The 12,537-nt window shown below is 58.7% G+C and overlaps 1 protein-coding gene across 3 annotated transcripts; it reads right to left on the bottom strand.

Annotated features, from left to right (window-relative positions):
* Positions 1-12,537, bottom strand: LOC106825103 (PVR cell adhesion molecule). 3 transcript variants are annotated; one of them, XM_044759601.2, is made up of 8 exons: positions 11,453-12,537; positions 8,763-9,125; positions 6,577-6,885; positions 5,709-5,826; positions 4,642-4,790; positions 3,663-3,791; positions 1,886-1,917; positions 1-1,657 (listed from the first exon to the last, which is right to left on the bottom strand). In XM_044759601.2, the coding sequence occupies exons 1-8, from the start codon at positions 11,844-11,846 to the stop codon at positions 1,586-1,588; spliced, it is 1,566 nt and encodes a 521-aa protein (XP_044615536.2). In that variant the 5' UTR covers positions 11,847-12,537; the 3' UTR covers positions 1-1,585. The 3 variants fall into 3 exon arrangements, with proteins under 3 accessions (XP_044615536.2, XP_070354717.1, XP_044615537.2); XM_044759602.2 differs by having other exon boundaries at positions 2-1,657; positions 3,663-3,788; XM_070498616.1 differs by lacking the exon at positions 6,577-6,885.

Below are 12,537 nucleotides of genomic sequence, written 5' to 3'. Positions count from 1 at the left end.
CCTCGCACGCAACCACTGGAGGTGTAATAAATAAAGTTTAATGGGGAGTTTGGGGGCTGAGAACAGACAAACGGTCGATGTGGCAGCTATGGTAAATAGTACCCCCACTCATCTCCCTTGGCCTCCCGACCCCGAGGAGCCCCACCGGCCTCGTCGCCCCTGCCTCCTCCTTCCCGTCTCTTCCCTGTCCTTTCTGGGATCCGCAGTCTCTCATCTCTGTCCAGAGCGCATCCCAAATCCTTCTTTTTCTTGCAGAACAGCTCCTGCCTGGCTCTCCTGTCTGGCATCGTGGCCACAGCTCTTATCTTCCTAAGGCATTTCCTCCAGCAGACAGTTCTCTGTGTGAGCGGAATTCTGGCGCCTGCCCCCAAGCTCGCAGACCATCTTAAAGGGAACACATCAGGTGTATCTGAGCGGCTCAGCCTCCGGGTCCGGGGCCACGTCCATCCTGGTCTGAGGGCACCGTGTCCCCCACACAGCATCGCTTTCTCCTTGTTTCGGAGACGACGTCTTCCTTTCCTTGGCAGGTCCCGGCCCCCACTCTCCAGCATCGTCTCGGTCCCAGGACACTGCAGATACTCTCCCGGGGCCCCGAGTCTCGGCTGGAGGAGGTGTCTGGAACTGACAGCCTCCAGCAGCTGCTCCTGTTCCTCCGACGGCCCTGGGCAGCTGAGTTCCAGCCTCTGGTTCTCTTTTAGTGACAAATCTCGTGACCACAGATATTTGACAGATACAGAGATTTAGACGCTTGAAGGCCAGAGCTCAAATTCTTACAAAACTTCTCCGGCAGTTGGAACATCCCGTGTGACCCCCACTACGCAGGAGAGGATTAACTTTTGCCCAAAGAGAGATTTCACCCTTTGCCCTGGCTCCCGGGAAGTAACCTTGAAGCCCCTAGAATGTTCTGGCTGCCAGGAGTCTTTGTTTACTGGGGCCATGGACCACACCAAACAGTTTACACCAACAGTGCAATTGATGGTGGTGACCTTGGGCCACACAATATCGGCTCAACCCCTGGAGATGCCGGACACTAAGGTCAGATACGTGAATGGTCAGCCGAGTCTACCTGATTGACCCCAATGACAACTCCCGAGACTGAGGCTCAGCGGGGCTTCCCTGGCCGCTAGCAAGCCGGCAATACTCTGTATGCTGTCACACGTCACTGCCGGGAGAAGTGAGCGCTGCCCGTAAGACACCACTGGGAGTGGACACCTGGGAGCTCACGCCAGTGTCTGCTGGACCCTGCGGCCCTATGTTGGGGCCAATGAGTCGTTTTCCCCTTGCCGATCTTAATCTCATCCTTTCATTTTAATAAACCTAAATGTGTGTGTAACAGCTTTTCTGAATTCTGTGAGGCCTTCTAAGGAGGGACGGAAGCCGAGGGTGGTCTTGGGGACCCCTGAACTTGCACCTGCTCACTGCGTCGTGAGGTAGAGGGGACGTTCCTGAGGTCTGGCACTGGGAGAGTGGCCAGTGTCTTTCGAGGGAGGGAGGCTGCATCCACTGGCGGGGGGGGGGGGGGCTCCAGCTGTGAGGCCCACGTCCCCACCAGCTCCAGTCTCTCTCCCACTCAGGCCCGATGCTGTCACCTTGTGCCCTCTGTCGGGGTTTCCTGGGGAGAGCTGGCACCACAGTTCATGGCTGAATAGGAGAGAGTCTGGAAGGGGGACAGTGAAACCTTAGCCTCTGGATCCTTTGGAACACAATCTTCCCGTGAAGCCCAGGGTGCAGAGAGCGCAGGCCCGGCCCCTCCCCGTCCCTAGAAGCCAAGGCAGCACTTCCCAAGGTCGGGGGGGGCGTGAGTGGGGGGAATGCAGACCCCCAGGCCCCAGGGCGGACTCCCCCCCACCCCACGCACCCTCCTCAGCTCCACCATCACACTTACGCCATTAGCGGAAGGCTCGTAACTGGCCTGACCTGCGGAGACAGGAGGAGGCGTTGTCAGGAATGATGACAATACTCAGAGGCACAGGAGGAAGACACACGGGGGTGTCAGGGCCCCTCGAGCTCTAAGTCCCCACTCTGCTCCCGACGTGGGGAGCCACTTCCCTTGGTGGTTTATACACGTGTCATACAGGACCGGGGTCTCTTCTTCCCCCACTTATTCATTCAGTTATTAAGTGTAAATAAATAGTTATTGGGCACAGGCTTTGGAACCAGATGGAAGGGTTCAGGTCCCAGCTCTGTCTTTCGGGAGCTGTGTGACCTTGGCCAACTGACTTAACCTCTCTGTGCCTCAGTTTCCTCAACCATCAAACAGGGATTGATTCAGCAAACAGGGAATGTCTACTTGGCCCCGGGGGCGTTCTACGTGCTGTGGACACAGCTGTGAACACGACAGACGCAGACTCTGCTCTCATGGAGCTCATGTTCATCATCATCATCATCATCATCGTCGTAACAACAGCAATAATAATTACAGCTGATATAGATCCAGCAAGTGTGGCTTAGAAGGTGCCAAAGGCTGCACCTGTATCACCAGGCACAGTTATTCCCCTTGCACAGATGGGGAAACTGAGTCACAGAGCGTAAGTCACCCGCCCATAGCGACATAATTAATAAGGCAGCAGAGCAGGGACCCACATCCCCTGGAGATGACACATTCAGCAAACACTTCCTCCAGCGCCTCCTTCGAGACCGGCCCAGCGCCACATGGTGCTGGGGACGCAGCTGTGACTGTGGCGGCCGCAGCTGTACCCTCCTGGGGCTCCCAGCCCACCGGGGAGATGGGCAAGTCCCCACGTGGTGACGACCCAGAGTGGGCAAGGCTGGGGTGGGGGAGCCCAGAGTGGGCGCTTGGCTCATTCTGGGGGGTTGGGGTGGGCTTCCTGGAGGAAGGGGTCTGCAGCTGGGACGTGATGGGGCAGTTCCGTGTAGCAGGTGAGGGAACAAGCTTTGGGGTCAACAGAACTGCCTTCCACTTCTGCCTGCCCAGCTGTGCACTGGCAGGCAGGGAACTTCACCTCTCTGAGCACACACTTCCTCATGTGTAAAATGGGGTCACGTCGGGACCCGCCTTGCAGGGGGGCTGGGAGCCTTGGAGGAGCTGTGCACAGACCGTGCTGGCCTGCCAGAAGGGCTCAGCAAAATACGGCTCTTTGGGTTACAGAATGAGCCGGATGACTTCGCCAGAAGGAGCCACGGGAAGGGTGTTCCAGGCAGGGGAACAGCCTGTGCAAAGCCCCGGAGATAAGAGACCATCAGGCTCTTTTCGAGCCGGGGATCAGGGTCCCAGTCCCCACCCCGCCCTCCTTCCCGTGACAGCAGCTGAGCGGTCACTCCCGAGCCGGGCAGACGGAGGAGGGCTGGGCGGCTACGCTCACTCCGCCCTCCATCCATCCCCCGGGGGCATCTGTGTCGCCTGAATTAAAAGCCAAAGTCCCCACTGTGCCCTCAAGCCCTGCAGGATCTGCCCCCACTCCCTAAATATTTATAAAATGAATCAAGGATCCAAAGGACAAGACTCCCCGGTCTTGGTGTCCTCGTCCGTGAACGGGGAACCTCATGGTGTGGGGGTGAGGAGGTGGGGAGAGGCTGCCACCTGAAGGGCTTGGCACAGAGCCTGGCGCATAGTAGGTGTTCAATGATGGCGACTGTGGGGATGCTCATTCATGACAGCCACGGGGGTAGGGGGGAGATGTGCCAAAGAGGAGGGGACTCACGGGAGTTTCTGGACCGCAGGAAATAAATGAGGAACACGAGCAGGGCCACCCCAGCCACGATTACCACAGTCAGGATGGCGATTGTCGTTGGGGACCAGCTTGCTGCTGACGGCTCCCCGGAAGGTCCTGCTGGAAGAGAGGGAAGCAGGACTCAGGTTCTGAGACTTTTGGGGTTTTTCACCTGCCTCACAAACATTATCCCTCATTCCTTTACGAAGCTGCCATTCTGCCTCCCTTAGTCCCTGTGATGGACGTGTCCCCACTCTCTGGTTCCTCAGATGGGACTTTGACCCGGGTGTGGCCAGTCGGAGCACTCCATTCTCCCCGGCTGCTGTGATTGGTTCATAAGGGGCTGTGACCTAAGTTGAGCCAATGAGAGCCAGCCTTGGGACTTTGGCTAGAGCTGTTGAAAGTGGTATATTCTTTCCCCTCAGATTACTAAACTGGTGGGATGTGAGTCTGCAGATGTGGAGGGCTAGCCTGCCTTCCTGAGGGGAGAGTCTGCCTGAGAAGAAAGGCAGCATAGAGAAAAGCAAAGACAAGAGAGGTAAAGAAAAGTTCTCGGGTTACACAGTCGGAGCACCTGGATCTAACCATACCTGAAGGTGAATTTTCAATAAAATATTGCTCTTGCTGGGATTATTTTGAGTTGTGTTTCTATCAATTGCAACTGACAGAGTTCTGTCTAATGCACTTAGAAAGGCCTTTCTGAGTCCCAGGGAAAGAGGCATTGCACAATTTCCCCAGCCTGGCTTTGCAGGGGGGTGCATCCAGGCAGCTGTTCCAATGGTACAGATGTTGAGTTAACAGAGAGTAAAGCTGACCCCATGGGTCCTTTCATGAGGCGGCCTAGGGGAAGGATGGGAGTAGAGAGCATTCCTGTGGCTGAGGGACCTCCTTCACCAGGGACCTCAGACGAAATCCTGCTGTGACCTCCTCCTTTGGTCTCTCTCTTCTCCTCACCCAGGTGGCTCCTCACCTCTAACCAGGACAGTCAGTTCTGCCTGGCTAGTCCCCAGGGTGTTGGTGACACGGCAGATGAAAGTCGTGTTGATCAAATCATCCACGGTATGAATCAGGAGCCGGCTGCCCTGGGCCACAGCAGAGGGTGGCAGGGGACCCCTGGTCCTGAAAGAGACAAATGGGTGAGAAGTGTCCTCTGCTGGAGGCCTAGAGTGACAGGGGGGTTGAGCAGTCACCAGATGCCAGGAACTCAGGCACCCTCACAGTACTTGCTCCATCAGAGACGACTGAGCAGGTTGTGCAAGGTGACCAAGGAGGCGGCACAGCCCAGAGGTTAAGGGGACCCAGTGTGGGGCCAGATGCTGATTTGAGAGCCGCCTCTGTGGCCTCGTGTGACCCGGGCAAATGACGGCACCTGTGTGGGCCCAACTGATCTTTGACCCGGGTGTGGCGAGAATGTTGACTGTGCCCAAGTGTGGGGACCACACGGGATGAAGGTAAGTCCTGGGCACTCAGCAGGCACATTGCAAAGAGCAGGCGTGGGCACTCGGACTAAACCACCTTGGAAACCATGTGTGCGGGTTGGGAATTTTGCTGGAGCCCAAAGACGACTACTCCCTTTCTTTTCACTTTTCTGTGCACCCCTCTTCCCTCAGACCCAGGGGTCCAGCCCCCAGCCCCTCCTCCCTCAGACCCAGGAGTCCAGCCCCCAGCCCCTCCTCCCTCAGACCCAGGGGTCCAGCCCCCAGCCCCTCCTCCCTCAGACCCAGGAGTCCAGCCCCCAGCCCCTCCTCCCTCAGACCCAGGAGTCCAGCCCCCAGCCCCTCCTCCCTCAGACCCAGGAGTCCAGCCCCCAGCCCCTCCTCCCTCAGACTCAGGAGTCCAGGCCCCAGCCCCTCCTCCCTCAGACCCAGGGGTCCAGCCCCCAGCCCCTCCTCCCTCAGACCCAGGAGTCCATCCCCAGCCCCTCCTCCCTCAGACCCAGGAGTCCGGCCCCCAGCCCCTCTTCCCTCAGACCCAGGAGTTCAGGCCCCCAGCCCCTCCTCCCTCAGACCCAGGAGTCCGGGTCCACCCGGGACTCACGTGCTCCAGTCATAGCCTGTGGGCTCCGGGTTGCTGCGGACGTCACAGCTCAGGGTGGCCTCACTACGGCCGAGGTACCAGTCATCATCATAGCCAGAGATGGAGACTTCAGGGGGGTCTGGGGGAAACAGATGCAGGGGCTCAGAGATTGGGAGCCTTCAGAGCCACCTAAAGATGTGTGAGATTCCTGTCACAGCAGGGAAAGGCCTCATCGGGTTTCAGGAACAGCCCGAGATGGAGAGGCCTGTGCGGTGTCTGCAGCAATGGGTTCCCTCCGGGAAAGAAGCCTGGGCAGCTCGGTGGGGTGGGAGGCAGCGGGGCGGAGAGGGTTTCTCAGGACCTGGCTCTCTCTACTTTTCCCGGGTAGCCAGGGCCTGGTGTTCTGGGAATGTCCTCTGAGAAAAGGCCTCTTGGACCCCCGTAACACAAAGGAGAACATTCAAGGCTCTGACAAGTCCCGCAGAAAAGAATTCCTGATGACCCCGCCTCAGCCTGCTTCTTAGCCATCCCAAACATGATTGACAAGGAAGACTTTCCAAAGCCCGGAGGGGGAAGGCCAGTAAGACAGTGTTTTTTTTATGGGGGGGAGCCAGTGTACATCCCCTCCTCCCTCAGACCCACTGGCAATGTTGAGGGGGTCCAGTGTAGACAGTGCCTGAGGGGATCAGGGAGGGAGTATTCAGTACAGACAATGATAGGAGGACAGAGCCCCAGACAAGCCAGAGTAGACAATATTGTGGCAGAGGGGAGTGTAGACTGCATGGTGGGGACAGTGTAGACAGTTCTCCAGGGGGATCAGTGTAGACAATGGGGGGCGGAGGCAGTCTAGGAGCGGGTCCCGTCCTCGCTCACACTTTGGCACACTCACGGAGCACGGTGAGTTTCACCGGCAGCTGGACGGGCTCCTCGAAACTCTCGTGTTCCACCTGGCAGGTGACATTCTTGCCGTCCTCCTGGCTTGAGGATGTCAGGGTTAAGAGGCTGATGACAGTGGTTGTGCCAGGCAGGGGTCCCGGCACCTGGCTCTCGTTGGCCTTCTCGTTGAGGGGTGAGGGCCAGGAGATGCGGGCGGGCGGGCGGCCCCCTTTGGAGATGCAACGGGCCACGGGCACGGGCTCTGGGCTGAGCCACCGGCTGAGGGGGACCTCCAGGCTCTCAGCCTCGTTCTGGGGCTGGGCTGGGAGAGGAGCAAAAGGGACGGGTCACTCCTGGCCTGCAGTCACTCAACAAACATCTTGGCAGCAGAGGAAGGCAGCGAACGGAGGGGACGGGACGGCTAGGTTCAAACCCCAGCTCCGTCCATGAGTGGTGGGGTGGCCTTGGGCAAGTCCGTGCCTCGGTCTCCTTGTCTATCCACTGGGGATCATGAGAGGATCCCAGGCAATGAGAAGATGCAGGCAAAGCTCTGAAAATGGGACTTGGCACAAAATAAGTCCTCACTAAATATTAGTCTTATTGGTTAATTGACAACATTGCCTGGCTCTGGGATGGGCAACGTGGGGGACCCAGGGAGGACTGAGACAGCCCAGCCCTGCCTTCATGGGGTGCACAGGCCAAGCGGAAGACAGACTTCCCCAAACAGTGATGACCCAGAGTGGGCGAGGCTGGGATGGGGGAACCCAGATGGGGTGCCTGAGTCTGGGGGTGTCAGGGAGGGCTTCACGGAGGAGAGGATGGCTGAGCCATGCCCCGGAAGTTGAGGGGGAAGTGACGGGCTCAAGGTCACAGTCATAGGCGATGGAATTGGGTTTTCACACAAGATCTGTCTGACTCCAAAACCATCTTGAGGGGCCGACCCCGTGGCCGAGTGGTTAAGTTTGCCCGCTCCGCTTTGGCGGCCGAGGGTTTCACCAGTTCAGATCCTAGGCGCGGACATGGCACCGCTCGCCAGGCCATGCTGAGGTGGCATCCCACATGCCACAACTAGAAGGACCTACAACTAAAATATACAACTATGCACTGGGGTGCTTTGGGGAGGAAAAAAAAGGAGGAGGATTGGCAACAGATGTTAGCTCGGGGCCAATCTTTCTCACCAAAAAGCACACTTTAAAAAAAAAAAAAAAAAAAGATGATGTAATCTAATTCTTAAAGAAAAAAAAAAACAAAACCATCTTGACCATCTCTTGTCCACCATTCTGGGGATTCCCTTCCCCGTTATCACCTGGGCTACCGTTTACTGAAGATTTCTCTGTAACTTGACTCACTCCTTCTGTTTTCCTCTCACCCTAAACCGGAAGTCCCAGTTTTGCAGAAATGACAAGAGCGGCCTCTGCTTGGGCCCCAGGTGCCCGGCACCAACCCAAGGAACCAATGTTGCGCGAGTGCCTCCCGCAGGGCCTGGAGTAGTTCCGGGCACAAGAGCAAAAGATAGATGCCAGCTCTCAGGAATCCTCGGAGCGGTCTCCATTTCACAGATGAGGAAACTGAGGCACAGAGACTTCTTAGTCTCCCAGAGGAGGGCCTGTCCCGTTCTGCCAGGATTCCGTGACAACTCCAGAGCGCATCTGGGCTCCCGGGGATCAGCGCGGCTCTCTTTCCAGCCTCAACTCTCGCTTCCTCCCCGAGGTCCCACCGACAGCCCACAGCTAGGAGGAGCCCACGCGCCCTCTGCTCCAGGCGCGTCCCCTGGATCAACCCCAGGGAGGCCCCGGACCACGTTCCCAGGGCTGCAGGTTCTTCCTGACACTCTGATGGAGATGGGGGAACGCGGATCCGAAATGAAGCCACCTGCCCGAGCTGGGAGTGAGTGGCGGAGCTGGGATGCAAACTGCGGTGGCCCCACTTTCCAGGCGCCCCCTCATACTCAGCGCCCCCCTCGCTCCCGGGATGTCCTGCCCTCGGGCTCCAGGGTCTTTACCTCCCTCCACCATCTTCCGGGCGTCCAGCCCCTCCTCCTCTGCACCCCAGGCCCCCCTCACTGCTCTCCCTCCTTCTTTCGTCCCCATCTCTGCAGGGCGCCCCCTCTCTCCCTCCCGGGCGCGCCCCCCTCTCGGCTCGCCCGTCCTCCCCCCACCCCCCGCGCCCTCCCCGCGCCCTCCCCGCCCCCTAGCTCACCGAGCACGCGGAGCCGGGTGCTCGCGCTCCGGCTGCCCTCCGGGAACATCGCGAACTGGCAGGTGTAGTTGGCCTCGTCCTCCGCGCGCAAGTCGCGCACGGCCAGCGACGCGTCCCGCAGCTTCTCGCCCGGCCTGGCGGCCACGAACTCCAGCCGCCCGGGCTCGGGGAAGCTGGGGCCCTGCGTCGGGTGGAAGACGGCCACGCTGCGCGCGCCCCCCGCCGGCTCCCGCCGCAGCCACGTCACCAGCGTCACCAGCGCGTCCTGCTCGGGCGGCGGCTGCAGGTGGCACGGCAGCGTCGCGGTGTCGCCCAGGAAACCGCGCACCTGCGCCGGGGCCAGCACGCCCACCGTCCCGGTCCCTGCGGGGAAGGCGAGGCCGGTCACCCCCGGGCGTCCCCGGGGCGGATGGGGCTGGGCTGGGTCTGCACTGGGGTCGCCCCCTTCACTGGCCTGTTAGCACCCTATTTCCTCCATCTCAGCATCATCGATTTTTTTTTTTTTTACGCGGTGGTAAATATTGTGGTTAAAAAAAATGAAATTTGCCATTTGAACCATTTTAAAGTGCGCGGTTCAGTGGCATTAAGGACATTCACGAGGCTGTGCAACCATCTGTCTAGTTCCAGAACTTTTTCATCACAGTGGGGAGGGGGGGAGATTATAGCTCAAGGATTTTGGGTCCCTTCGGCTCTGCTGTGAAGTGTCAGGCAGGCTCCTTAACCTCTCTGATTCTTGTTCCTAGTTTGTAAAATCACACATCTCTCAGCATCTGGTCCTTAAACAGCTCCTCAAGGCCTCACATTATAGATGGGGAAACTGAGGCACAGAGTCGTTCGCTCCAGGTCACCCAGAGGGGAAATGGCAGAGGTGGCATTTGAACCCCGGGCAGTCTGCAGCCCAGAGTCCTGACATCGGCTCCACCGGCTCCACGTGAAATCCTCCTGCCTAGAGCCCAGGCGCAGAGTAGGCCTCCATACGGGTTGGCTCTTAGTGGCGTCAATAAACACGATGCTGTGCACCCCTATTAGTAACAATAAGGGTAATGGAGAAGGTGGGAGGGGCCAAGCTCATTGAACCCAGGCCTGCCACTCACTGGCTGTGTGCCTTCAGGCAGGTGGCTTCACCCCTCTGAGCCTCAGTTTCCTCATCTGTAAAGTGGGGTGGTTGTAATTTAACAGCGTTGTTGGGAGGACTAAATGATGAAATCTAGGTGAACAGATTCCCACACGCCAGGCACTCGATATAGACGAATGATTCCTGTCCTTACGGGGAGGAGGAAGCTGGGGGGCAGCAGGCAGGGGTGCTGCATGGCAGGAAGGCACAGTCTGGGCACAGGGGACTGGGGAATGGTGAACGGTGTAATCTGGGTTCGAATGCCAGCTCTACCGTTGATGTGCTGTGCAGCTCTGGGCAAGTGAATCTCCTTCTCTGGTGGTTTCCTCCACAGAGGGCAAGGTCCCCTCCCAGGCAAGGCTGCCATGAGGATGAAATTGGATGAAGTGGCCTTTCTCTTGGTGGCGTGTTCCCCATGGAATAACCACGCCAGGCACTGAGCTGTCCCTTATGTGTGGCCTCCTCCGACCCTCCCCACGGCCCCATGAGATCTGCACTCACATTTTCATCCCCCTTGGACACAGGGGCCAAGGGAGCCTCGGAGGGGCAAGCCACCAGCCTGGGCTAACCAGCAAGCGAGCGGCAGAGCCTGGGGTGAGCCCCAGGCCTGAGCCACTCTGTGCCCAGGCTCTCCTGCCCTGGTAGAGGGTGCTCTGCTACCGCTTCCTGCTGGGCACCCTGGGCCAGTTACTTCCCCTCTCTGTGCCTCGGTCTCCTGGTCTGTCACAATCGGACCCAGGATGGGGATGTCCTTAAAGGGCTTTAGATTGGTGGCTCTCGGTGACCTCCTCAGCCTCGGCACCCTCTTTTCTGGAGAAGTGCCCAGCGTTCTGGTGATGGCCTTTGGGGGAAGGCTGAGATGAGGGGCTCCGGCTTCATCGGGTATGGTTATCGCTCCCTTGAATTAGCACTATTATCGTCGTTGCCAAGGGCATCTGACGTTACTCAGCATCTTCCCAAGACACAGTCTTCCAAGGTAGGCAGGATCCCCACCCCCAGCACTTGTTACAGGAACAGAGAGTTTAGGGAATTTTCCTGACCTCACACAGGAATTACAGGCTGAAAGCAGTTCTGAACCCCGGGGCCTTCTGACCTCAGAGCTGGATCCCCAGTACTCAGAACCCTGCCTGACACACAGAAGGTGCTCCACAAAGTGTCTGGGATGAATGCATGCATGAATGAATAAATGAATGAATGAATGACCACGCCCTTAGGGCCAGACATTTGGGGTCAGCAGGTGAGCTGGGTTTTGTACCACTGCCCCCTTTCCGCCCCCATCCAGCGCCCTCCGTGCCACAGCAGGAGGACGAGGGGAGCAGCATGAGTCAGCCTCCGCGACGTTTTTCTTGGAGCCTGACTCATCCTTCGAAAATGTCCCCAGAGAGGTTTCCAGGAGACCGACGGGAGAGTCGGTGTCCCAGGTCCTTCAACCCTGGGGCGGGGTGGTGGTGGGGGGGGGGGGGCAGTGGGGGAGCGAAGGGCAGTGCGCCCGGCCTTGGGGAGGCCGAGGCCAAGCACGCGGCTGGCGGGGAGGGAGCGGCGAGCAGGGGCCGCCCTGGGGCGCGGGGTCACTCACCGGCTCCCGGGGTCGCCCAGCACAGCGGCGACAGCAGCGACAGCAGCGACAGCAGCAGCGGCGGCCACGCCGGGCGAGCGCGCAGGGCCATGCTCGCGGTGCTCCGCGCGCTGGGCGGCCGGGCAGGGGCGCGCCGCCGCCGCCTCCTCTTGGCTCCTGAACTTGGCTGCTCGAATCCCTGTCCCCCCGGGGGCCGCGCTCCGCCGCCGCCAGAGCCCGAGGGCGGGGAGGGGACGCCCAGCTCCTCCGCCTCCTGGCTGATGGCGAAGCAGGAAGGCACCCGGCGGGAGTCCCCGGTGGTGTCTGCGCGCCCTCTGCGCCTGCGCTGGCACCTGCCTCTGACGCCGCCGCCGCCGCCGCCGCCGCCGCCCCGCAGAGCTTTGCGTGTGGGCATCCCGGTTTGATGGGCGAGGAAACTGAGGCACGCGACTGAGAGAGGCGGCGACTTTCTAAAGCTCGCGGCTGGGAAGTGACAGGGGTGAGATTCGAACCCAGGATGGGGGACAGATGCTGCGTTCTCAGCCACCGGGCTGTCCTTCCACTCAGTTTAAACCTCCTGGCTCGCCATAAGAAATGACGAAATCCGGCTATTTGTGACAACATGGACTGACCTGGAGGGGATTATGCTGAGTGAAATAAGTCAGAGGGAGAGAGTCAAATACCATATGATCTCAATCATAAGTAGAAGATAAAAAACAACGACAAAAAAACACACATAGCATTGGAGATTGGACTGGTGGTTACCATAGGGGAAGGGGGGAGGGGGGAGGGCTAAAGGAGTGATTAGGGTCACATGTGAGGGGATGCACTATAATTAGTGTTCGGGTGGTGAACATGATGTAATGTACACGGAATTCGAAATATGATGTACATCCGGAAAAAAAAAAAAACTCCGGACTTTGGAGCCAGACAACGGCTGGACTCATATGGGGCAAGTTGCTCATCCTCTTGGGGGGGAGCTCAGTTTCCTCATCTGAAGAAGAGACGTAATCATAATATTCACCTCACAGGCTTAAACAAGCCGCCGCTTAGCCAATGCTGGGTGTACGGTTTCTACTCAATAAACAGCAGCTGCGACAATAACA

This window comes from Equus asinus, chromosome 26 (assembly GCF_041296235.1).
Source record: "Equus asinus isolate D_3611 breed Donkey chromosome 26, EquAss-T2T_v2, whole genome shotgun sequence".
Classification (NCBI taxonomy): Eukaryota; Metazoa; Chordata; class Mammalia; order Perissodactyla; family Equidae; genus Equus; species Equus asinus.
Note: the sequence above shows the minus strand (reverse complement) of the source record. Positions and strands in the feature narration are given on the sequence as shown.

Coding starts and splice junctions, on each gene's coding strand:
- LOC106825103 (XM_044759601.2), bottom strand. CDS start 11,846: ATGCCCACACGCAAAGCTCTGCGGGGCGGCGGCGGCGGCGGCGGCGGC. Junction 4,791..5,708: donor ACAGGCTATGACTGGAGCAC/GTGAGTCCCGGG, acceptor TGTCTCTTTCAG/GACCAGGGGTCCCCTGCCAC. Junction 3,792..4,641: donor ACTGACTGTCCTGGTTAGAG/GTGAGGAGCCAC, acceptor CCTCTCTTCCAG/CAGGACCTTCCGGGGAGCCG.